General features: G+C 42.5%; 2 protein-coding genes and 1 long non-coding RNA gene across 10 annotated transcripts in view; 2 read left to right on the top strand and 1 right to left on the bottom strand.

Annotated features, from left to right (window-relative positions):
• Positions 1-1119: 1119 nt before the first annotated feature.
• On the bottom strand, positions 1120-13010 carry SYT11 (synaptotagmin 11). 3 transcript variants are annotated; one of them, XM_049805386.1, is made up of 4 exons: positions 12879-13010; positions 8619-9442; positions 5768-5891; positions 1120-4180 (listed from the first exon to the last, which is right to left on the bottom strand). In XM_049805386.1, the coding sequence occupies exons 1-4, from the start codon at positions 12910-12912 to the stop codon at positions 3870-3872; spliced, it is 1293 nt and encodes a 430-aa protein (XP_049661343.1). In that variant the 5' UTR covers positions 12913-13010; the 3' UTR covers positions 1120-3869. The 3 variants fall into 3 exon arrangements, with proteins under 3 accessions (XP_049661343.1, XP_049661342.1, XP_049661345.1); XM_049805385.1 differs by having other exon boundaries at positions 1120-4183; positions 5771-5891; XM_049805388.1 differs by having other exon boundaries at positions 5771-5891.
• On the top strand, positions 5914-8607 carry LOC126040641 (uncharacterized). The gene is made up of 4 exons (XR_007506686.1): positions 5914-6075; positions 6910-7085; positions 7285-7384; positions 8396-8607. It is a non-coding gene; the product is annotated as an uncharacterized LOC126040641 (long non-coding RNA).
• Positions 13011-13140: 130 nt separating the features above from the next.
• LOC126040632 (GON-4-like protein) overlaps positions 13141-26292 on the top strand; it is a 31112-nt gene continuing 17960 nt past the window's right edge. For 3 of the 6 annotated variants that reach the window (XM_049805354.1, XM_049805350.1, XM_049805355.1), the window contains exons 1-13: positions 13556-14026; positions 16078-16299; positions 16987-17183; positions 18591-18665; positions 19024-19074; positions 19474-19524; positions 20336-20431; positions 20675-20779; positions 21616-21786; positions 22634-22826; positions 23596-23697; positions 24358-24398; positions 24705-24808. In XM_049805354.1, the coding sequence (XP_049661311.1) occupies positions 13663-14026; positions 16078-16299; positions 16987-17183; positions 18591-18665; positions 19024-19074; positions 19474-19524; positions 20336-20431; positions 20675-20779; positions 21616-21786; positions 22634-22826; positions 23596-23697; positions 24358-24398; positions 24705-24808 (1772 nt within the window). In that variant the 5' untranslated portion in view covers positions 13556-13662. The other 3 variants (XM_049805351.1, XM_049805356.1, XM_049805353.1) reach the window with 3 other exon arrangements.

Below are 26292 nucleotides of genomic sequence, written 5' to 3'. Positions count from 1 at the left end.
TGTCTGACTGTCACTGTTGAGCGATATGGTGGAACTGAATCACCAGAGCAGGAGTCAGGTCAAGCTAATTAAACTTCTTGAGTACTTCAGTCACTCCTTCAGGATTACTAAAATAGCTGAGAATGTCACTGGTGAACATGGTGATGGGAATGGCATCTGTCGCAGTTTGATCCTTTTCATCTTTCTCCTGGAGTAAAGTTGGAGAGAGTCAGCTTTTAGTGTTAACTGTGGTGTATTTGTGTTAGAGAAGGTATGCAAGGTACTCCAAAGATCACACTTTACACTCAGTGTGAAAGGCAGGGAAGCTTGTGATAGCCTTGCCTCTGGTGCAGAATTGTGTCTGAAGAGCTGCAGCACCTGCCACATTCCTTTTTCTGGGACATTAGGCAATCTTTTTGCAAAGCTTGGGCTGAAACTGTCAGGTTCTTGAAGATGAGACCTGAAGCTCCTTTTAAGTATTGAGACACCTATAACACCTCTGGAGATTGGCCCTTTGCTACATGGGAAGCTATCAAAAAGAGTGAAGTATGGCATTAAAGTGCTTGCTGTAGTCTGTGTTGCTGGGGCAACACAGCTCACTGCTCTGTACTATTTGGCATTTTCTAAAGACATGGCTTTGTGCCTAGCAATATTGTTCTGTGTAGTGCTGATGGGGAGCTGCAGAAAAACAAGTCATAGAAGCCAGATCACTGTACTTTAGGAGAGACTGCTGCATCTTGCACAGAGTGAGACAGACAAAAGTGTTCCCAGAGAATTCAGTTTTGACTAGTAATCCAGGAATGCCTCTAAATTACAAGTGTTAGAGTCAAATTGCTTCTCTTTCTGTCCATCTAACATATTTTTTCACTTAGTTTCAACTTAGCTAATCAATATTCATACATACCAAATGATATCAAATTATAATGCTGTGTAGATGACAGAGTTTTTGTATGTGCTAATGCTTAAGTACTAGTGTTATGCTTAATTTGCCAGGATTCTGTTATGTTCCATTATTTCTTTGAGATTTATTTTGTGTGTGCTTTTCCTGTGAATTGTCACAGCAGAAATGCATGTTTTTAGCAACAAATTCTTAAAGTATTCTGTATAGTCATGTACGTGTTGCCTACAGTCAAACATGGCACAGTCAGCAGCTAAAGTGATTTAATTTTTATTTGCACGCTCAATGTGCGTTAACAAATTCAACATACAAGATAGCATTACATAATGTAGATTAGCTTATAGCATTATGCAGTTTCACACATGTTGAGTTAGGTTTTTTGCCTTTTTTTTTCTTTTTTTTTCACACAAAGTTGTCCAAGTTAATTTTACAATAGAAGACACAAGGTAAAGAATAACCACACCTGGGAGATTCTACAGTGAGTCCGCTGTCACTTACTGTCTATTTTACGTTTTAAAAAATATATATCTGCACATCTTCAGTTTCCTATTATTCCAGAAGAGTGTTGGAGCTACTCCTATCTGCCTGATAGCCTAAGTCTATTTACCCTGAGCATGTTTCCTTGACAAGAAGTTCACCTTTCCTTTTCAACTAAAGGAATCTTAAGGAGATCATCTAGGCTTAAGCACGCTTTTCACACCGAAGGGAAAAAAGGGAACTTTGTTGTTGTTGTTAGTATGTCCTATTCAGATGTTTGGAGCGGTGTTGGAAAGCATGTTCCGAGGAAAAGTCATGACAGTTGCTAAACTTCAGCAACACAATTGCTTAGTGCAAAAACTAGGATTGAAATAGATCTACACCAATTTTCAAGGGAGAACTCGTTCTCTCATTTGTGGCTGTGAGCCACTAATAGAGCATGAACTAGAAAGCATTTAAGACAAAATCTACTATTAACATCAGGCAGAAATCCTCATAATCAGGATTGATAAAGCACGAACAAAGTCCACACTTCTGTCTGCCATGCAAGGCCGAGAAATAGAGAGCTTCAGCTTCAATGCAACTTCTGTTGCTAAAAAGACACTCTGCCTGGAAGGAAGTTTCAATGAGTAACTAGCTATGAGTGAGAAAATTCAGCTTTCCAAAAATAATTTCTTAGGAAGAGATGCAAAAGTATTGCCAACTAACAAAGTGCTGACTGTTTGCACGAAGAGCCCTCCCATCAGCTGTTCCTTTACATGGTGGCTGGAGAGGAAACCGAGTAAGACTTGCTCAATTATTCTGTTCTCATTAGTATGAAGGTGGAAAGGATCATTTTTCCAACAGGGCTCTAAAATTCAGTAGTCAAGTCCTGTAAGTAGTTAAATGATCTTAAATTTTTTTAATTATAATACATTATTTACATTCCACAGGGCACACAACAGACTGGCTGCCTGGAAGCAACTAAATGTTTACTGAAAATTTGTGGTCTTCTACGTGCCTCTTTGCAAGCTCACTTGTGCTTCAGATTTCCATTGGAGAGTTCAGAAATAATTTTAATTTCTACAGCCTGTTATAACTATTTCCACTGAGTTTACCAACAATAGTTATAATCAATTATTTGCTGCCAATTGTCATCCTTTCCTGGCTTGAATGCAATAAGAAGCCAAATTGAGTTACTTGCCAGGATGGTGCTGTCTTGTACAAAACCAGTTCATAGGCTAGTGTGTTTACCATGAGATCTAATGCAGCTACTTCCAAACTTATATTTGTGGAACTTTATGAACTTCTGTTCAAAAGTGCTGACTATTCAGGGTTAATAGCCTGAATTGCTACAGGTCACACTTGTCAAGTAACATTTTTATACTTCAGAGGTGATGGTAAGCATACCCTAACTCTCAGAAGTCATTCACAATTTAAGAACTAACTCAAGCTGCCTTGAAACTCTGAAAATTAACTTCTTGAAGAGTCTGACACATTTTGTAGTGACAGGCTTTGCCCTATGTTTACTCCTTTTTTGAAAGCTGGCTCTTAGGTAACTACAAGATCATATACAATGCAAATTGACTCAAGTATGAATGAAGGTAAGCTTTGTAATTTTTTCACTTAAAACCTCTTCCCCCAAGATATTTTCCTATCTCAGGTATGTTATGCCGTTATAACAGAACGTATCAATCATGTAGAATTTCACATTTAACGTTTAAAAGAATTGGCAAGAGTTTCCTTACCCATCAATGACACATCAGTTTTTGGTTTTTTTTCTTGGGCCCTTCATGTGCAGACATAAAATGAAATAGAGCGGAGTTTCCCCAATTCTGACAGTCTGTGAGATCATGCCTGTGATAACTTCCATGTGGCAAAACAATGTGATCAGTTTGTTGGCGTTTGAATTTTAGATGCAGATCTTTGATGTTGTGACCTTATAGCTCCACAACAAGTACATCGCAACAGCAAGTATTTCAGTACCTGACAACAGAATTATTTCTTCTCTGAAGGAAAGTGCCATTTTCCCCCTGTATTTTCCTTTTGCGCTAGTGCAGAATTCTAAACCACCTTTATATGGAAATGCAGTTGGTACTCCCAAACCAGCAAAGAACAGAACTGCAAGAACCAATGGGCAGGCAAACTAACAAGAAACTAGAGGTTAAACAGCAGAATTCAGAAACTTTGGGAGAAGCCTAATAAAGACAGGCCAATCTTGGTGAATACCAGCAAAGACAGTTCGGCACAAACACAACTTCCATAGTGACAGATAATTGTATTAAAATCTGCAACTTGATATTGGTAGTTATACTAATTTCAGTTTGTAATAGGCATGCAATAGCGTGATTACACTGTTATATATATTTGTGGTATCTTTTTTTTTTTCATTTAATGCTCTTTAGAATTTTAGTGCCCTGCAAAATCACATCACTAGAGAACCAATCAGCTGCTGCTTCTTACGAAAGTTTAGTTCTACAGCTAAAACACGGTTTAAGTCTGTTCTACAAGTCGGCTGTCGCTGCCGCAACCTCTGCTAGTATTCGCTCAGGCTGTGCCATTTGGCAACTGGCTTTCTAGGATTCTCACACACCTCTCGCCAGTGTTCCACACCACCTGCAGTGATGCTGTGCGCTCCCAAAATCAGCCGTCCCACCACTTCGTTTTTCGTGGTACGGTCGAAATCAATAACTAGAAATTCAATGCTGATGTCAGGAAGGAGATCGACAGGGATATCATAAATGAAGGACTCGTTGAAGACAGGATTCAAAGTGCACTTCTTCACGTGAGTCTTCTTTTTTGCTATGCGCTTTCTTCCATAATAAACATTCACCTTAACGTACGGATCTGCTGGAGAAGAGAGAGAAATAAACTAATAACACAGCCCAGTAATGCTCCTGGAAGTAACGGACAGGACTTAGCTTGCTGAACTTGAGCCATCTCAAGTAAAGGGTGTGAATCTAGGCTACTCACTCCAGCTCCTGCAGGAGGGGGGCATTGTTTGCGTATTTTCTCATTGCAAAGCAACCAACTGATGTTAGCAACACAAGTTCTTAATGAGTTTCAACATTGCATGGGGACTGGGGGGAAGCAAGTCACATGTAAATTGCAGTAATTAATCCTAGAAATACCAAATGGGTAACTTTTTGGTAAGGTCAATGCCTGACTGGCCAAAATTTTCACTTTTCACTGTCATCTATAACAAATATTTTTACCCTCTTTCAGGAAATAGCCCTGCAAAGTGTCAAGATGGTTTTAATAATTTGCAGGTGGAAAACATTTACAGTGGAAGGTACTGAAAAAGAATAAACTTTAAACCAAAGCCTTCATTTTTCCATCAGCCTCACTTTGTTATTTTATTAGTCAGCTTGCTCTTTATGCAGATGCTTATTTAGGATTAAAATTAAGATACCAGGCACACAGAGCTTTTTTTTTTTTTTCACACCTAACACAAGTTTTGAAGCTGGAAGTCACCTGCCCAGCTGACACTGGCTAATTTTCACTGTTCCTTTATCTAGCTGAAATGATGAGTTTATGCATAATATAAAGATCATATAAAGAAACAATGTTAGCCTTGCAAGATTCAGCAGGTAGAAGAACAGTTACTGAAAAATTTATCTTGTAGTTGGAGACCACATGTGGAAAGCTGGTTTGTTTTTTTTTAAAGAAAGAGTAAAATTTAAGGCCTACAATAGAGAATTAACCCTAGACTGCATTCTTTGAGCTGAACAGGAGAAAGCTGCAAAAACGGGACTAAATTTGCTATCAGTCAGGCTATTATTGAATCTCAAGTTGATTCCAACCATTTTCCCATAATCCTGAAGGGAACTTTGCTAAGGGGGTTCAGGAGTCTGAGAATCTGTGACTGCAAAACAGGAAATCCAGAACAGCTGTTCTTCTCTTCAAATAGCAGAACAACAAAAAAGAAAGAAAAAACAGAATTGTTTCTAATGTCATATGAATTTACTCCTTCCTATTCTATCACTCCTCTTTTTTATGCTTGCTCTCTTTTACCCTTCCTTTTACCCTTCTCTTCTAGGGGCAGGGTTTGAGGTAGACACAGCAAGCAGCAGTCTTGCCATAGAAAAAATGCTAAGGGCAATGATGAGCGACAGCAGCACAGAGGCACAGAGCCTACACAGTCTGGCCAAAAGCAACAGGGAGACCTGCTGAATTTGAAAAATACTGTCTTCATAAACAAACAAGGTCATGCCAGAAAGATGCAACTGTTGGCCTCGCAGTAGGAAGGATTTGGTCTTGTTTGTGTAACCATCTGTTGGTGAGCGATGGATCACTATGAGTGATCCATCGCCTTTAGAAAGAGTTTGAGGAAAAGTGTGCAAAGAAAATCTTCAGATGAAACAGGTGGAAAGATCTGAACTTGATCTTGGAGGTTTTTTCCTACATGTTTAGAGAGCTGAAGAAAATAGCTTCTACCTGAGAGGCCAGTGATATCCATCTTTGGCAAATGTCTGGCTTTCAGCACCACAACAGTCATTCTCTGCGCCACAGGCTGGTAAGACAAGGAGACTTGCAGTTCCCCTCTGCTAATACATTTCTGTGAAAAAGAAACAGAAAAAACTTACTAAGACAAGATGGTCTTATACAAGGGACAAATGTTGGAGGTCACCAGAATTTCCTTTCCCTGTGCCAAATGCCTAAAAAGTTGGAAAATTAGATGCAGGCCATTTTAAGTGCCTCAAGCAGATGGAGCCTCTGGGAGAAGGAGCAAGTGACATAAGGTAAATCATCCTGTGCTGTTCACCTTACACCTGTTGAGCACAGTAAGCAGCACTACAGTCTCTCCCCTTGAATGCTGTGTTTCCATGAGTGCAAACCTGGTGGGCACCTTCTGAGAGAACAGTGGACATGGCTGCCTTTTGAGGTCTGCTACTAGAGGCATCTGTGGGTTTTAGGAGCTTAAGTTTCATTGACTTTTGGTGGAGCTTCGTTGGCTAAGCACCTCAAGTTCTTTGGGTATGCTTTGACAGTTTCACCATCCGTTTAGTCTGCAAAGGTACAGGATGAAGATAAAAGAAACGGATCTACTCGGTTAAACTTGCTGTATATCCTTTGAAAGAGTAACATAATATTAAGATAATTAGCTATAGTTTCCAGATGGCATTCATTAACTTTCATTGAGATGGCACTAATTTAGATTAAGATTATTTACTATCAAGGCAAACAGTATTAGCAGTGGGTATGAAATCATGTGGTGTCAGTAATGCACTGATAGGGGAGCTACTGCAATAACTCCAATAGCTGCCTGCTGAAGTACCTTGCCTCTCTTGACTCTTAGTGCCTTGCCCTCCTCCTGCCCCAATCACTGTCTGGTACTGTCAACCCTGCAGAGCAAAGGGGGTAGGGTGTGTGTCCCCAAATGAAGGAATTTTTCTCATTTCAAACCAGTGAAGCACTACAGTAAATGTCACACTAAACGCTCTGGTGATCACCCAAGAGCTGAAGCTGTTCTTTCAACTGCTATTATTCAGCTTAGTGGGAAAAAATTGTGCGTGTAAACTTACACAGGGAAAAATGTTCATTATCATTTTGGTGGCTTCTTTTTATTTGAGCAGTTCCTGTGTGTTTAAGACAAGTTTTCCAAATGCAAGGAATGAAGGCTATTGCTGCTCATGCAAAATTTTAGGAGGAGAGTAAATATATGAGCAAGTTCCCAGCCCCAGAAGGGAAATGTTCAGAACTTTGGCTCCTTGGATACTCTCTCTGGCTGATGTATTCTGGTGTATTGGGGGTACGTGTGTATATGCTGTTAGAATTTTGGGGGTTCTTTTGGTCTGAAGTAATTTAATGCAGTTACTTCAAAGTAATTTGTATTCTTAGATTGTCTGTTAGATATTATTGGGAATGTTCATTAGGATGGGATGTACATCTTTGCTGGCTTGTATCAGTGCAATAATTTACTGGGTTTTAAATGCAATTCTGTATTCCAGATTTTGAAACTTCCTGACATTGGAAAACTTTGTTCAGTAACAGCTGTTTTGACACTGTGGAACTATGCAGATTTTCAAAAAATGCACAGCTGACACCAAGGTAAATCTATTTTTGATTACTAATAAATATTAAATAATTTTCATCCTTGATTAAATCTGGTTTTATTTAGCGTGACGTTTTTCTACTATTTTTAATCTATTACTTCTAAGAGATAAGGTCAATGCACTGAAAAAAATACTATTAAAAGAACCTAAACCAGCCACTTGTTTTACAATAATGTAAAACATCCCAAGAACCTAAGAAAAGCAAAGTAATTACCAGAACTTTGCTGGGATTCTTTTGATTTGTTTTGGGTCATTGATATAGAGTCTCCTTTAAATAGCTTAAAAAAAATAAAAATTAAATGCCTCATATAGTAGAAAAAACTTTTCAAGTAAAATACTGCAACTCTAGGATGTAATGAAGTATTTTATACAGCCCAGCAACAATTTCCAATACGTTAAGGCAATAAGTGAGCTCAAATGCCTTTTCCTGTAGAACCTGGAGGATGGTTCCTAACTAATCAAGAAAATAAAAATCTTAAGTACCACCTCATCCTCCTACCTGAGCATAGTGTATTTTCTGAGGACAGAAGCCATCTTCCCCAATGTAAACCTTAATAGCTTGTATGGATTTCTCATCTTTCTAGTTTTACAGCACTAGGCACTAAGAGTAGGGTTCATTTCACCTAAATGTTAGATGTCTACATTTGACAAAACCATCTTAAACACACTTTGTTCTCAAGTGAGGAAAAAAATAGAGTCATCTAGGGTGGGATTAATTTGAGCTGATTTTGACATCTGCTCCAGGATGAGAGGAATCACGTTAGACTCCGCTGACTATGTTGATGTATTCCCGCTTACTTACAGGTTACAGTAACAATTCAGATGTAGATAATTACAAGTATATGTGTCTGAAATGGTCAGACCAGACAAACCTCCCTCTCTGAGAGGTTTGTCTTTGCAGATGAATGTCCCATTATCGCACCAGCTCTCTTCCTTGGACATGGGGACTTTGCCTTTTTTCTTGGCATCATCAGTTATAACATACATCATTTCTATGCCTAAATAGTGACCATGCCTTGTCAAATTGCCATAACCACGAAGCAGAGAACCGCCTGACTAGAAGAGCACAGCCATATAATACCAATAATACATACCTGTGGAAAAATAGGTTTCATGGCTAAGGATTTGCAGTATTCCTGCTTATTACACCATGGAGGCTGCCGGATCAAAAGAAGTGGGATCAAATACAATGCAAGGGGTCTTGTGTCACACTACATGAAGTGACTTACTTGTATGTTCCTTTTGAGGATCTCCCTTGTCAGCTGAACCTTTCCAGTGCTTGGATCCACCCCTGCAAGGGGCACCATGACCTCTCCAATAACATCATCTCGAGAAAAGCGATCGAAGCTCAACACGAGGAAGTGAAGCACCAAATCCTGGAGCTGGCTATATGGGATCCCATAGAAGGTGAAGGTTTCATCAAAGACTGGGTCTAGTGTCTTGCGAAGTACACGAGTCTTCACTCGATGCCTTTTATCTGGAAGAATTGTCATCTTGATATAAGGGTCGGAGCTCTGAGTGTGCTCATCCATCACTGGCAGCCCATGAGCCTCCTGAATGGTAACTACCAGCGCTTTTTTAGGGAAGTTGTAGTCCACTAAGAAAGTCAGTTCACCCAGCATGACATCATCCCCTGGAGAAGATGGGGAGGAGGTTTTACTTCCTCCTGGAGTGAGGCTTTGATCTGGACTTAGTTCATCTCCATAATCTACTTTTATTGGGAGCTGGTCGACATGGGGGGCTGCATTTGGCCCATCTGGAGCCTTCTCAGAGCCTACTAAACCAGATTCAGCAGCATCCACCAAGAGGTTTCCCCTTCCAGTCTCCTTAGGAGTGCCATTCTTGTCTCTCCGGATTCGGTTAATTTTCTTCTTGTTACTCAAGGTCTCCGGATAGATGCTGATGCCTTTCAACATGTGAATGAATTTATATGGTGGGGTTTTGTGCTTCTTTTCTGCTTGCTGGTGACAGCATGTCCACACAAAAACTGTTACTGAGACAGAAACCACAAGGACAGTAGCACCAATGAGGCCTGCAACAACTGGAGAGACATCTGCAGAGAAGACAAGGCAGTCAGGAATGAGCTTGTGCCTTTGCAGTGGCCATGCCCCTATGGGGCCAAACACATCTGGATGGAGAGCTATATGGTACTATTCTGTTGTTCTTAATTCAATGATATTGGTATCAAAGCTTCCCCAGAATAAAAAACCACTTCCTCTAATTTATATTTTCCCATGTTGGGAAACATTTTACACTCCTAAGGCATGCTTGACCTATGTTTCACATGCTAAGAATTTCAAATGGTTGGTTGCCCTATCTTGCCAAATCAAGCTCCCGCATTACCAGCATCTCCACAGGAATACAGTTTCTTGATTTGCAGGAAGCACTCTTTTTTTTTTTTTTTTTTTTTTTTTAAATGCCCTGTTCAGAAACATTACACAATTCCATTTTAACAACAGGAAGGGAGTAATAAATATGGCCGTAACATTGGATCTGGAGTTATCCTTTATTAACAATTGAAAAAAAAAAAATCATTTTGGCCTGAAATGGTTGATTGTTTTTCTTAGCCCCTTACGGCAGATAGAGGACCAATGGTATACACAAAATTTCATGTGGAAATCCAGTGTCCAAAAGCAACGGACAGAAAATCCTGTATTTGGATTTAGGGATTGATATTTTCTAGAGCTTATGTCAACTATGTTCTTCAGTAATGACAAGCCAGAATAAGAAAGCACCGCATTCAGTTTTAGCAACCATGCTCGTTATTTTCTATTTGTAACAGTTGACTTTGGAGAATTATTGCCAAGACATGGAATGAAACAATTCAGTAGTGTTGAGCTCCCCAGTACATTATACTGACATCCTCAAACAATTCCAGTGAAGGGCCACCACGATGATTAAAAAGTTGGAGTGGTGGAGAATGGAGAGCAGATGGAAGACAAGGCGAGACCAAAAGAGCAAGGTTTGTTCAGTCTTAAAAGGGAAGGAAAAGGGAGAGCTCTTTTTGCCATCTTCAATTTCTTGATGGGAGATTATAGGGAAGGTAGATCCAGGCGCTTCTTATAACTTACTATTGTAATACTAGTTTAATCATTAAAGCAATTTTTTAAAAATTTTTTTTTAGAAGCAAGCAAACAGAAAAGCCCTCTAGCCCTGTGTCTCTTTTTTTTTTTTTACAATTTGTACACACTGCTTCCATAGTAAAAGGGAAAACCAAAATCACTGTCGTGACAATCATGGGCACAGCTACATGGAATAGCTAGTAAAAAAGGTAAGCTTGTCTGATTTTCCTATTGTCATTCTGTACCATAAACAGGAGAAAATAATCTTCCAACCTCATACCTGAAGCTATAGAGAGCACCTTGATTTTGTATTTTCTCTGTTCTTTCCACATTACTATTGAGGTTAACAGGCAAGAAGACTGCCAGACTATAATCTGAATATCTGATAGGCTCAGGGAAAACTGTGATTTTTTTCCAAGAGAATATGTCTCCTTTTTACAAAAATAGCAAAACACTTTTGGTTAGACAGAAGCCTTCCCAGACTGAAACTGGAAGTCTTTTGCAATGGTGACTGACTTCACAGATGAATCTGTCTCAGGCCCCACTGTGAGTATAGCCTTGGATTGAATTAACTAAAGCAAGAAGAATTCACAATATTAATAAAACATCCCAAAAACCTAAACTTTGTTATTTAATGTTCCCTCTTTGAAATGAGGCAAGTGGTCTTTAACAGCCAATTTGAATACAGCTCAGCCATATGCCGATACATACCAGCAGTCACTCTAGAAAGCACCAAATAGGTCTTTGTAATTTTTCTTCCATTGAATTATCTTAACTCTTAAATTTGGCTCCCATAATGTTCTGTGGCAAAGAGCTTTGCTTAATTATGTGGCATGAGAAAACAAGGGCTTTTACTTTGAGCCTGCCCCACCTCATTTCATTTGATGCCTGTTCTTGCATCAGAAGAAACAGGGAGCGATCGTTCCTTACTCTGTGCTGCTTGTGACACCCCTCTTTTCCTAGCTGAAGACTCTTAATTACGTAATCATTCCATACATTCATTAGTCCTGTCTCCATAATTCCTTACAGTTGAAAACTACACTGATGTAAAGCTCCCTAAAACCAATTTTAGTTAAGTTTTCACAACTTTCAAAGCACTTTGCTATGCACAATGTCCATTTTAAATGGCACCTGCCTCCTTGCTCAAAAAGAGCAGAACTACTCTTTTTTATTCACTTTTTCTGGAAGAGATCTTTGTTCTGATGTGATGCTAAGATTTAACTGAAACAAAAACAACTTTTTGGGATATGGAATTATTTTTCCATTAACGAAAAATCATTGAAAACTTCCTTTTAAAACTGATGTTTGCTAATTATACCCTAATGGCGGCCAACAGTTAAGTCATGACAGCCTGTGGCTCTTGGATTCCAGGAAACAGAGAATGTAAAAGGTAAGTAGATACGTCATACGTTAAATAAATGATACAGTATGCAGAATTATTACTAAATGCCTCAGAATTTAAAGGAAATGTAGTAACCGTGCTTCAACTATAGCGCCTGAGGGGAAGGTCAGTCAATTGCGGGAGGATGGAAAGAGGCAGCAGTTTGAATCTTCAGGACTGGAGGAACCCAACCAACTGCCACAGACACCCAACGCTGCGGTACCAGCCCTTGTCACCCACTGGACTACAGAAAAAACCCCACCTTAAATATTAGCGAGGAACAACTCGGGAGAATTATTTTACGGGTGACCCAGGGAGCCATGCCATGTCGGTGCCTGGGCTGGACCGCAGCCACACCGGCACGGCTCGGCGCCGCTTCTTCTCCCGTGATTTAGCAGGGTTTGCAGCTCCTCCGTCGCCTCCACCGGGGCCCGGCCACTGCTTCGGCCCGGCCCGGCTTTGCCCCCCGCCCTGCCACCGGGCCCGGAGGACTGCCTGACCCCCCCCACCCCCGCGCCCCTGGCCCGGAGGCCCGAGCTGCCCCCATCCCCCCCGGCTCGGTGGCCCCCGCCGATCCCCCCTCTCCCGGCTGCCGGCCCGCCTTGGCAGGCCCCGCCTTATCGGGCCGCCGGTGCCGCAGCCGCCCCGGCCCCCGGGGAGGCGCGAACAAAGGCCGGGGTGCGGCGCGGCCCGGCACAGACATCACGTCATGCGGCGGGGGGCCGCCCGGCCGCGCACCTGCTCCCCGCGGGCCCGGTCTCCGCTGGCGACAGCCTGGCCTGGCCGCGGCCCACCCTCCCCACACACACACCCCCCTCCCTCCGGCGGCGGCTCCGGGGGGCGATCGCTGGCACCGCCCCAGCTGCCGGCGGCGAGCGGTGGATGTTGGCTACCGCCGGGGCGGGGGGGTAGGGGAAGGACGACCGGCCCGCACGGCGAGCGGGGCCGACGGCCCGGCCTCGGGGGCGGAAGGCGCCGCGCGGGGCCTCGTCCAGGCGCTGCCGGTGCGGAGGAAAGGGCCCTCGGCGCGGCCCGGCCGCACTCACCGAAGCCGGGGTGGACACTGGTGATCTCCGCCATGGCCCAGCTTAGGCCGGGGCAGCCGGGGTGCGGAGCCCGGTGCGGCGGCGCCGCGGTGTGCCGGACCCCGCGCGGAGGATGCTCGCAGCTCGGGATGCAGGAGCTGCCGACTGGTCCCGATGCGGCGCAGGCCCCGCCCGGCGGCCCGGTCCGCCCCTCCCGCGCCAGCCGGAGGCCGGCCCCGCCCCGCGGCCGCCCGGCCGTGACTCGGCAAGTGTCGGCGCTCCGACCGCGCCTCCCGGGCGAGGAGCCGGGTGGCAGCGGAGCGTGTGCGTGGGCTGGCAGGGCCGGTGACGCCGCTCCCGCCGTGAGGGGACGTGCACGGGGCCGGTGGGCTCAGCCGTGGAGCGCGGGCAGCAGTACCGAGCAGGCCCTCCTTCCCTCCCTCCCCCAGGGGAAGACCCTCCGATGGTGGCGGAGGCGGGGAGGGGGGGGATGCGAGGCAGGCGCGGCTGGAGTTAAGCAGCGGGCGCGGCGCCCGGCGGCGTCGCCCAACAAAGATGGCGGCGGCCGCGCTGGCCGCGCTCGCCGCCCCGCGTCGTCACGGCGGGGCTAGCGGCCCGCGCGCCACCAACATGGCGGCGCCTCGTCCCCGCACCCGGCCAACATGGGGGGCGGCGCCTGCGCGGCGGGTGGGTCCCACGGCGCTTCCGCTTCCTGCGGGGCGAGCGGGACGGGGCGGCGGAGCCCGGGCCCGGGCGGCGGTGCCCCGGGGCCAGCCGCTTTCCTGTCTTCCAGGTGCGCGCCGGGATGTCGCTCTCGCTGAAGATGCTGCCCTGCAAGAAGAGGAGAGCGGCGGTGGCGGGGCCGCAGAGCCCGCGGGAGCGCGGCGGCGCCGAGGAGGACGCGGAGCTGCCCGGCGCCGGCGGCTCCTCCGCGGCGGGCGCCGTCGATGGCGGGTCTTCCGCCAAACTTGCGCCAGCGGCCCGAGCCGGCGGGCCGTACTGCGGCCCGGGCGTGTGGAGGGGGCCCGGGGAGGGCTCGCTGAAGGGCGGGAAGAGGCCCCCGGCCAGGGCGGCCCAGGGCTCCGGTCAGGAAGCGCCGGGCGCGAAGGAGGCCTGTGCTACCGCCCAGATCCCCGAGGGCCTCGCGAGTCCCGAAGCGGTGGCGGAAGGTAAATGCGTGTGATGCCCGCCCCTGCGGGTGTTACGGGGCGTTCGGTGGTTCTCCGGACGCCGGCTGCCGCCTTGGCTCCTGCCTGCTGCTGGTCCGGCCTGGGCCCTGTGAGCTCTGCTCGTCGCCGGCCTCAGCTAAGGGAGCACTTCACGGGCCTGTTTACATAAAGGTTCTCCTTCGGGTGCTTAGTTGTTGTGGTCTTTGTTTGGGTTTTTTTTTTCTCTGAAGTGTTACAAGTTAGCAAGCTTCCCATTTTCAAATTGGGGGAGGGGGGGTCCTCCCTTAAAACATTAGGAAACTTATGGAGAACTTAAGCCACTTGCCTCTAGTGCTTCTGAATGCTAAAGTGCTTTAGAAGTTGCTTTTTTAAAAAAATTTCTAACCTAAAATACCCAGTTTTGCAAACTTGCACGCATTTTCCTGGTCTTGCCCCTGTGTTTAATCTTTTATGCACTGTAATAGCCTTCAGTCCTAACAGTAACTTTCGTAGACATATTTTGCAAGTTTTATGTGGCGCAAGATATGTTACTTTCACCTAGTCTTTAGACAAGACTTTGTATATCCCGCCTTTCATTTGAAACAGTCACCTTGTGTTTATTTTTTTAAAAACAAATGTTTGGCTAATGAGTTGTGAGACTGGCAAAATGTAAGCTGCTGGTTCAAAAAATACTGCTTTTCAGAGTTTTTTGTCTGCATTTGCTTTCATTCTTGGAAGAGAATTCTTTCAAGCATTCAAAAAAGTAGTCTATAGGGATACTTGTATGGGGCTCTACTGTGATCCTTTACAAGAGCCAATGCGAGTAGAACTTGTGTTAGTATCAAGTTATAAATTTGTTGTGGAACATAGGTATTTTGGAAGTTTGTGTGAAAAGCCCAGGTGAACTTTGCTTGCTCTGAGGTGTGATGTGTGAGCTAGTGAGGGAGACTTGACTTCACAATCAAAATGATGCTCATTTTGTATTTCCGGTTGTCTTCAAGTCTACTGAAATAAGTGGTTGTGCCCTCTTTCCCCAGATTGCCCATCCTGTTCTTTTTCTGTTTTCCTGGCATACATCTTTGTCTCTGAGCTGAATGAGATTGCAGAATTGTCCTGGCAAAAAAAGTGGGGGTGTGTGGGAAGCGCGGGGGTGGTGGTGTTTTTTCCTCTCTATCTGGATCAACTCCCTGATCTGATTTTCTGTGCAAATACACAGATAGGTGTGCCAGAGCAGCAACTGCTGCAGGGTTGGGGAGCTGGTTTTGTTGGGTGACAGTGTGTTTTTGTACTGGCTCAAGGTGTTCATGAAACTCCAGGCTTCAGCTGTTTTTAGTAATCGTCGTAAGCCCATCTAACTACAGGCTGTAGCAAAAAGGGACAGTGCTTCCTTCTTTCCTTGTGAAAAGTGTTGTCTCTGGTTCTTGTGCTACTGTGATTGATTAGCTCGCTGATTTGACTGAAAGCTGATTTTGTGTCAGGAGAAAGGGGAGTGGAACAGGGGTCAGTTCACGGTTGTTTTCTAGGACTGTGCAGAATAAGAGTGGGAAGGGTATGTAGCCACCCCTGCCAGCAGTAGTGTGGTTTTAAATTGGCCCAAGGTGGCTGTGAAACTGCATCCTAAGGTTGCAGTCAACTGTGCTGTTCCAGCTGTGAATAACCTGCCTGGGTGAAGAAGTGCCTGCCCCTAGCTGTTGATTTCTGTTGTTGCAGTTGCATTTATACAACAAGGAGTACAACCATGTTTTAAACAAATCATCGGGTTTTTTGTCATTGTATCATTTGACAGGAACAGTTTTGAGCATAGCTGTGCAAAACAGATAGTGGACGGAGCAAGACTGAAATAGTTGGAGGCGGGGATCTCTTCACCTGGATTTGTTTCCAGCGGGACGGGACTACTGCTGCAGTGTTCAGTGTATTTGGATTACTTTTACAGGCTAGGTTAGACTTGTGCAGTTGATTTAACAGATTTGAATGGGTCACGATAAGCTTTTGTAATTGCAGCAGCCTCTTAACTTTGCTCAGCTGTGTCCATATGGCATATCTGACTACAATTTAGTGTATACTGTTTACAGGGAAAACACCTAAGCTGTGTACAGAGGTGGAAGTGAATTCGCAGAGAGATCCATATCTGACGGAAAACCAATCTGCAATGCAGGAGTCTCCAGTGAGAAGTTCTTTGCAGCTGGCTGTTAGAAATCCTACTGTGATGAAGCCACTGAAGAACACCAGAGCTGGTGAGTGGCCCCAGTGGACTGATGAGGAAAATGAGGATTTGGGACTGTTTATTCCATTGGGTAAGCTTTGTGCGAGGAGCAGACCTGTGACTTGATACAGTAGATGCAGAATTCTGGAATTGTGTACACCACGGCAGGGGCTGTTTAGGTGCAACGTTTTTTGAAGTTTCCATCCTGTGCTCTGTAAATCAGTGGCTAAATAAACTACAGATATCCAAGTGAAACTTGCTGGAGCTGATCTCAGCAATTTTCACTTAGTTAAAAATACTGCTTTCCTACAGAGGAGGCTATGATTCTTTTATTTCCTCAAGTCAGGAAAAAAAAGTGCCACTTGGGAAACACTTTTAAGTCCTGGAAACTAATCTGCTCTTGCTGTATGGTGCCTGGAGATTTGCAACTGTTTTAATCTTGATGGCATACTTAAAACACTTCCTTCTGGAAAAGGCATAAAAAGGCTACTGAGACCATTCTGTAAAAGCAACTAGTAGACATGGCAAATACATAACCTGTATTTGCTTGACTAATGTGACTCACTTGGGTCCTGCAAAATTTGAACCCATCATTCAGAAGACTTTCTAGTTCTTATGGCCATTTCCATTTGGGTGATCTCCTTATCAGCTGTTGGAAAGCTGCTGCCACTTCAGTATTTGCAGAATTCTGGCTTTTTTTTTTTTTGAACTTCTACTGTCAGAATGTGCTGGATGTGAAGTATCTGAATTTTTAGATTCCGTTTTTGTTAATTTTCAGAGGAGCAAGATGGAGAGGATATTGAGAGAAGGAAGAGAAGGAGGAAGGCAACCAAACGGAAAAGAGAAGGGAAAAGTCAGGAAGAGGAGGGATCTTTATCTTGTGACATCAAGCTAGATGATACTCTTGATCGCACCTTAGAAGATGGAGCTAAACAACATAACCTGACAGTTGTCAACGTGCGAAACATCCTGCATGTGAGTGCGGTGGGGCTATGACAGGGAACGGAGAAATGCCCAGCTTTTTAAGAAAGTGCAGTCTAGACTTGAGTATAGTACTAATGGTAGCACTTGATTTCGTGAACAAGGAAGACTGGGTAGGCACACATCTCCTAATCTCTCCTATAAAAAGCTATAAAGAGAGAATCATGTGGCATATGTATGTTACCTGGACCTGGCTTTGTTAGTAGGTGTTGATCCCTGATGACCATTTATTTACAATAGCAAATGGGTCTGTTTTACTGTACTGTAATAGCAGTAGCAGGAGTAAAGTGGTTCTTCAAGAAGTAATACTTCTGGTTCTGGGTGAGGAGATGTAGACTGTGAACTGACTGTTTCTTGTTTTGAGTGAACTGTTTCACGATGAAGTCCTGATGGAATTCTAGTGGTGCTGACAGAAATGTATTGCTCTTAGTTAATTACCCCAACCAACCTTTTAGTCCATCACACAACTTCCAGTTAGAAAGGAACTGCAAAAAGAATATCTGTGCTGTCACAGTTGTGTAGTGACACTAATTCTACACCTATATTAGGTGTAGATTTCATTTTATCCCATGAGCAGGGTCTGGAGAGCAATATATGTATTTTCCCACAGGATCAAAAATTGTGCTTCCCCCCCCCCCCGCCCCCCCCCCCGGCAGCTAGTCTAATCCGGGTGATCTCAGATATTTTTCCTTTTTGCCATCCCTGTGGCAAACAAACTGGAGACTGCCATGATTCTTTTGGGAAGATTCACCAGCTGATTTTGTGCAAGTGCCATGAATTGAATGCCTTTCTCTGTCACGTGGCACTTTGGAAGGACTGTAAATATCTCACAGTCGCCTACCTTCCCTGGAACCTTATGGTGGCATTCAGAAATTGTAGTCACAGATACTGTGTCTCTTCTGGCTTCTCCTATTTCTTTAAAAAATATACAATGTTTCCTGAAACTATCTAGCACAATGTTTCAAAGAGTAGATTATTACATACTTTCTCTAGATAATTAGACCCTTTTTTGGAAGCCTGTGAGTGCTTAAGGATTTAAGTTTTCTATTGTAGCTTCATAGCAGCATTTCTCATGTGGCTGGGATCATCTCATTTTACCGATTACGTGACACAAGGGAAGGGAAACTGGTGTGGGCTTTTGTTTCGACTATTTTCTTTCCTTCTGCTGGAAATTTATTCTGTGAAGATTCACAGAGAATGTAATGCAAATGTCTTTATCACTGTTTACTATATATTTTCTTGTCCAGTGACTGAACAATCTTTTTTATTATAACATAATTACAAAGTATATCATACACTGAATATTTCTCCATCATGTTTCCAACTAGTTTATTTTAACTTTAAGTCTGTTTCTTTTTAACAAACAGAATGTAAGGGATACTTTTTTGTGTGTTCCTGTAGGAAGTGATCACAAATGAGCATGTTGTTGCTATGATGAAAGCAGCCATCAGTGAGACAGAAGATATACCTCTGTTTGTAAGTAAAAAGCTTTTTTGGTTTGGTTTTTCAGTTCTTCCAAATGCACAATACCTTCACCAGTCTTATCTTCTTGGTCCATGACGTGATATGGAGAGAACAGGTAGAATAGGTAGTACCATAATTTACATTTCATTACCAGATTTGCCACCTGGATGAAGTGAGTAGTGTCTGTGTATGAGTGTAAATTATGAAACAGAATTATATGGGGCTATTTTTGATGTCGCTCTGATCATGTCTAAAAGGTAGTGAATTTAAAAAAAAGATAAAAGTCTTTTAGTAAAGAGTTGCTGGGGAAAAGTTTGAAGTTAAGGAAAATAGCTGAATAGGCTGCTGTTGTCTTGTTTTAAACTCTCAGGAGCCCAAAATGACTCGTTCCAAACTGAAGGAAGTTGTGGAGAAAGGAGTGGTATGTATGTCATCTGTTTTTACTATTGTATCCTCCCCTTACCTGAATGGTTTTGAGTGTGGGTTTTCTAAACGAGTGTATAGTGTGCTTTTAAGTGATTCATTCTTAAAATGAAAAAATAAGTTAAAACAATATAAAAAAGAATTAATTCTAGATGAGCAGAATAGAACCAGGTCAGAGTTAGAAAATGGAGCGAATTGACAGTATCTATTACACTGAAGTTATTGCCTGTAGGGATCACATGGGAAGTTTAGAAAGCCTTTGTTTGAAGTCTGTTGTTACTTGGCTACTTTGGAGAAAAAGGACTCAAGATCAAGTCCTCACTTGATTTAATAGATTGTCTAAGCTGTGCAACATTGTGCTTTTCAGAGACAGTTAAATTGTTTCTGCTATCTTTAGGTGATTCCAACATGGAATATTTCTCCAATTAAGAAGGCGAATGAGGTGAAGGTAAGTGAACTACTGCTGGGAAATAGGAGAACATACTAAAGGCACCCTGCTGAGCAAGGAATCTTTTGGAGGGGTGAAGCAGGCTCATGTCTAGCACATTGGGAGTATTGGTGACCAGGAGCATTGCAAACAGGGTATGCAAGGCATTACAAGGCAGTTAACATAGCAGCAGGTGCACAGAGGGCCCAAAAGCGCTGCCTTCAGGGGAAGGCAGAACATGATGAGGTGATGACATGCCATAAGGATGTCTTTTCTGCTGGGTGGTCCAGCTTCCCATGTTGGTACTGCAGCAGCCTCTACCTGGATGAAATTCCTGATAGTGAATGTCACTGCGCAGGCCTGTTGCTGCAAGGTGTTTCTCCCTGAGACTGTTTTATACACTGTAGGACTGCCTGGAAATACAGCCTGGATCTTTTTTTTTCTTTTCTTTTTTTTTTTTTCCCCCTGAGCTCTGCCTGCTCCAAAAGATTTGTTATCTAGGTGTAGGCAGGATTCAGCAGTGTAGCAGGAGTGAATGGCCATTCCAGTACTAGAAACATGTCATTGAGATGGTGTCTGCTCAAGCAGTGTTTCCATCATATAAATGCTAAATCATTTGTGCCCGTTCTGGCACATTTTCAAAGCACTTTGCTTTACCAGTCTTACTTTAGTAATTTCTTTGTTTTCGTCAGCCTTTTTCAGTAGTCTCCTTCCTTTCTGAGCTTCAGGATATTTCCTCAGTTGGAAATCTTTGATCCGGTAGTGCACCATTAGAGTGTAACTCTTTATCTCACCTGTAAAAAGTTGTCACCTTTCTTCTGTTCTGTTGCAGCCTCCTCAGTTCGTGGACATTCCTCTTGAGGAAGATGATTCATCTGATGAAGAATACCAGCCTGATGATGAGGATGAGGATGAGACTGCAGAAGAGGTAAACGCAACTTGTACAAAGATTTGTTCTGTTCGGCATGGAGTTGTCTGCATGTTTCAGGCAGTAGAATGTTCTCTTTATTTTAACACATGAAAACTGGTAAGTCATCCCGGGCCTTCTAGTAATCTTTCTTCAATGCTATATTATTCATTTGGCTAAAAAAGACTCTTTGGAATATTAGTTGAAACAGTGTTTGATTGTGGCATGATTGATTGATTCCGTTCTGCGTCTTTTGCGCTATAGAGCTTGCTGGAAAGTGATGTAGAGAGCACTGCTTCTTCTCCTCGGGGAGCAAAACGATCTAGGACAAGGCGATCATCTGATGAAGAGGGAGGGATGCTCTGTGAGGTAAATTTGCAAGAGAGTTTTTGCTTTCTTTAGAAACAACTTTCAGTCATTATTCCTAAATTATTAATGCAAAAGCAAGAACACATGTTATTGCTTAAAGTTGTGGCGACATTACAGGTGTTATGTGGCTTTAGGGTCCTACTGCAATGGTTCTTGCACAAGCAGTGAGTGCAACCCTTGCAGAAAGAGCTTAGTCTGAAATAAACACGAGTACCTAAAAAAGCACTGGCAATGGAAACCATCGGCTCTTCAGATAACAATTATTTTTCTCATTATTTTTGAGAGGAGTGCAGGGGAATTACTTTCTGTGCTTGGCTTAGGAGGAGAAATTGATTTTGATAAAAGCATAAAGATATTTGTTGTGACTGTATGCACTGTCAAATCAGTGGAAGGAGTATGTGCAGTGTGATAAGAGCCGAGTATCAGCAGACAAGAATGAGAAAGTGACTGTGGAAACTGACCACTGACACTGGAATCAGTGAAGGAACAATAATGTATTGATATTTCCATGTTCTACTCACCATGCATTTGTTTTTGGGAGGGTTGGGAGTGTGCCACAATTACTAGCATTCAGGTTTATCAACTCTAGTAATATTGAGACTGATACCCAAATCTTCCAAATGGTCTCCTTTCCTGCAAGTCTTTTGAATGGTAAATTTATTTGCACTTTCTGAAAATCAAAGTGAGTCTAATATGAAGAATCCATTTCCTTCTGTGAAGGATTTCTCTCATTTCTATTGTGCTAGACTCTGGTCAAGCAGAAAAAGAGACTTATTCTGTCCTTGGAAATTTATGTTCTAAATAAAACCTTTTAACACAAAGGCCTTTTTAATTAGATGGAGAAGGTTACTACACCTGTTGTTAGACATATTAGTGCCGAAGTAGTTCCCATGGGACCTCCACCACCTCCTAAACCAAAGCAAAACAAAGACAGCACTTTCATGGAGAAGCTGCATGCAGTGGATGAAGAATTGGCTTCAAGCCCAGTATGCATGGATTCTTACCAGGTAGTGTTTTGGGGGATGCTATAAATAGTGTGGTTTTAGTTTGGGTGGAATTTGTTAGAAAGGAGATAGCTTTCTGGTGTTCTCTGCTATTACTTTTACTTCATTCTGCTTTCTTTTTATAACTTTAAATAATAAGTTGAGTCTCCATAGTTTGTAAGACCCTAGTTTTGTGAGAGAATAGAGGTAGCTGTTTAGTTAAGTGTTGTTAGTAATGTATACTTTTAGTTTCTTGTACCATAACTGCACTTTCTGTTTATGCTCAGAAGTCTCTCACTGCCATTGTTTTGACTGTTAAATGTACTTCTGTGACATTTACATGACTAATTAAAATAGTTTTCATTTTGAAAGATATCTTGTCAGCTTAGTTGTGTTTAGCAGGCAAGTATACTGTTAACACCTGAGGAAGCTTGGTTGTAAAGAGAACCACTGTTTTATGTTAATAATGAGAAAAATATTACTGATCTGTGTTGCTGTGCAAGGGAGAGGAGTCCTGAAGAGACAGTCCTGTGCTGCTGCTCAAGATCAATTTCAGATAGTGAAGAGGGCTAACAGTGTAAAACATACATGAAAGAATCAAATATTGCAAGTGGAGATTGCTTCCTCGGTAGCAGATAAAGAGTTTGGCATGAGATAAATGAACAGTAATGTATTTATAAACAATAGCTGTTTAATAGTGAGAGTAATGAAAGTGTAGCTTTCTTGGACTACTGAAGTAAATGATTCTTTGTGGCAGGAATCTAATATTTTGGTATTGGACTTTTTTGGCTGGGCTGAAAACCCTGCTGCTGGAGAAACTGAGAAAAGCAGAGTTGTCCTAATTCCATTGTGCCTTTCCTTCACATTTCAGTCTCTGGAAGACAGCCTCATTGCCTTCCGAACCCGATCTAAGAGACCGCTGAAGGATGTTCCTCTTGGTCAGCTGGAGGCTGAGCTCCGAGCCCCAGATATCACACCTGATATGTATGATCCCAATACTGCAGATGATGAAGAATGGAAAAGGTGGCTTGGAGGACTCATGAATGACGATGTGGAGAATGAAGGTATATGATGGATGTTTTGTTGTGTTCACCACAATTGGGGGTTACATTGAAAGCCTGGAGTGTTTTCTTTCTATTTATATGTGGTGTTCTTGGCTGCAGCCATTATCTCATTTAGTAATATGCATGTGTTTTGCATGCCATCAGCTTTCCTCATCTTCTCCATGGACATTTGTGAGGGTTTTTAAACTTTAGGTGTCTGTCTCACTTTTAAATATTTACTAACCAGCACATGCAGTAACTGGCAACCATAAATGAAAATTATGTGTTTCAGCCCTTAATCCATCGTGCTGTGTCATGAAGCTGGCAGCATTGCTACACCTGCACCTGAGTGTGTCATGCTCCTTGGTAGGGACATGACGTGTTTTGGTAGAAACAACTATTTTGTTCTTTGAGAAGAAAAAACAACAAGCTTTGGGACTTGACTTTATTTTGTCCTGAATTTACTGGTTGCATACAGTTGTGCAAATTGAATATAAAACACATTGAAATAATACTACTACACTCTTTCTCAATTAGCTGTAACTCACATCACAGAGAAGAAATCCAGATTTTCTAAATGCGAATGGCTACAAATGAGGATGCTAGTAGCTCAGTTTGAAGAGAGGATGGGCTTGATACTGCTTCCATAAAAAGGAACATACAGTTAATTTCAAGCAGTAATCCTAGCCCTCTTTGTGCCAGGTCGGACAATAAATCAGGTGCTTCTGCTCCTAGCAATTGATTGGTCTTGGGGCAGGGTAATCACATTTCAAAACATGCTTCTTATTAGATGAAGCAGATGATGATGATGACCCTGAGTACAACTTCCTGGAAGATCTGGATGAACCAGATACAGAAGACTTCAGAAATGATCGTGCTGTGAGAATTACCAGTAAGTCTTTTGGAAATCTCGCCTCCTTTCTTGCTAAGATTAGTAATTCATTTTGAAAAGTGAGCGTTCTGTTGCAAAGATTTTGCAGTGTAGGCTAATTAAAAAAAATCTGCATACTGACTTGAACAGCTTTTCCATGCAAAGCTGGCATTCTGTGAATACATGAAAGGATCTAGCCAGAGCTGCTGTGCTATCAGATGCAACTGTATTCCATAGAAAGAATGAAGAATAATACTTACATGATAGTACAGTCTTTCATAAAGCTTCAGCCAATTCAGAACTGAATGCTTGCCTTATGACTTGAGTGTAATTAAATTTTCTCCAAGTCCTTACAATCTTCATGTTCTATAGAACTACTATAGAACATACCACTTTTCATCTTGGTTTAGGTCTTATTACAGGTTAACATAACTTCAAATTTAATTCTGAAAATTAGTTTTGATATGACATTTTTGAATCAGAACAGTCTCAGCTGAAGTTTTTCGGGGCCCAACATTAAAAAGGAATAGAATATCAGGGGCCTTTTCTTTTTGATCCTCTCTTTGCAAGAGAAAGCTTTCACTTTGCAAGATAGATTCCTTGAATGACTTTATTATGACAGGATTGCTAAGTGTTTCTTGGAAAAGGAATCTTCATACAACTTTTTAATTTTACTTGCAGAAAAGGAAGTGAATGAACTGATGGAGGAGCTGTTTGAGACAGTAAGTGATAAATTTGGTATAGCACTGAAGAATAGATCTTTCTCAGATCTGACATGAAATCTATAAAACTGTAAAGGCGTGGTCTCTGTAAGATGCTTTGTGCTGGCTATGTGCAAAGGGCCCTACCATGAAAGTGTAGTTTTTAGCCTTGGGAAGGAACATGAATAGGAAGTTCCTTAAGTCCCTGCAGAGATCAATGTCTATGCTAAGAGGATCATCATGATCTTTATTAGGTAAAGACAGGTGGTGGTAAATAATACTGCTTGAGCTTTCTGTTCCTGACTGTTGTTACATGTTTGCTATCAGTTTCAGGACGAGATGGGTTTCTCAAACATGGAAGATGAAGGTCCAGAAGATGATGAAAATGTTACAGAGTCACGGCCAAATTTTAATACACCACAGGCACTTAGGTAGGATCATTTGGTTATGGTCATAAAATTAAATAATAACAACTGTGTTGTGATAAAAAGCCTATGGTTACCTGCAGCTGTACCATGCCACCCACCAAAGAGATAATGCCTTTTCAGCACAGGCCGCTGTTTTGAAAGCTCAGAGCCATTTTTATTTATGAGATTGAACACTTAACTTGACCCTCTTTTTTCTGTCTGTCACCTTTGACTTTACTGATTGTGATGCATCTGAAGAAGATGACAACAACAATGAAAATGTAACTTCAGAAAGAGACAGCAAGAATGTCTGCACTAAAAGATTGGTGCTGGCTGTTCTATATCATAGCTGAAAAAAGCAGAGGTCTTTCAGAATGGTGATCTATTCCAACAAGCCAGTATCTCTGGTGGAGGATTCTGTTCCTGCTGCCTTAATCTCCATGCTATATGTACTGTCCCTGTGTATTTAAATTGTGTTTCTCAAGTCTGTCCACATGTCCCCCCTATATTAGACTAAATTCTTCTGAAAAAATTGCTTCACTACTTGCTAAGTCACTTACTTCAGCTGTTAAACTAACAGTAGTTAGTGGAGCAAGATATTGCATAACTGGCAATGATACTTCATAGCAACGGGTAGAGAAACTGGATACTGGGATGTTGCTGTATATGTGATCAAAGCTATGTAGGACCTGTGCAAAGAAGGTCCCAACCTCAAAGTGGTAGCCACTCTAGCTCTCTTAATTCTTGGTGCTTTACACTGTGGTGGTGGGTGTAGTGTTCTGAAATAATTTCAGAAAAATAATAGTTTTCTTGTCTTTTTAAAATTGTTAAATTTTTTTTTTTTACTGTTAAGCAGAAGGAGTGAAGTTCATTTACTGCCCTCACTTTTTTTTTTGATGACCAGAAATGTTTGAGGAGCTGGTTTGACCAAGTGTGTCACCTTTTAAGTAAATAGCTTAGATGTAATGGTGGCCTTTTCTAAGGAAAAAGACTGCATAAGATAGCTGGGGCCTAGGTCTGAAATGACTATAGTTTCAAAATTGGCTTTTGATGATTTTTGGTATGGGTTGTACTTGAAACAATGCCGTGAAGAGGAAAGGGTCTAAAGCGTTTCTTTCTAGTTAATAATACCACTCTAATTAACTAATTACAGAAATTGGCTGAAGGTGAACTGTGGTACAAATGGTGTCTCCTTGTTCATGGGGCAGATCAGCTCAAGATCAAGCTGTATCTGTTTGGGAAAGGAGCTAAAATGAAGGCTGGAGTTTTTTTGATACTCTCTCTGGGATGAGCAGTACCAGAGGGGAGCACAGCAATTCTTAAACCAGCTACAGACTAAAAGCAAGGAAACTTTATGCTTTCTCCTATTATTTGTATGCATTTGTCTTTGCTAATGGCTAGTTGTATTCATTTTTCTTCCATGACAGTTCTCCCAATTGTTTCTTCCCTAGTTTTATCTGTATACAGGATTCTTAAACCTGTTTTGTGGCAAAATATCGATTTGCTAC

This window comes from Accipiter gentilis, chromosome 7, assembly GCF_929443795.1.
Source record: "Accipiter gentilis chromosome 7, bAccGen1.1, whole genome shotgun sequence".
Classification (NCBI taxonomy): domain Eukaryota; kingdom Metazoa; phylum Chordata; class Aves; order Accipitriformes; family Accipitridae; genus Astur; species Astur gentilis.
The sequence above is the reverse complement of the archived record's forward strand: the minus strand, read 5'-3'. Positions and strand labels throughout refer to the sequence as shown.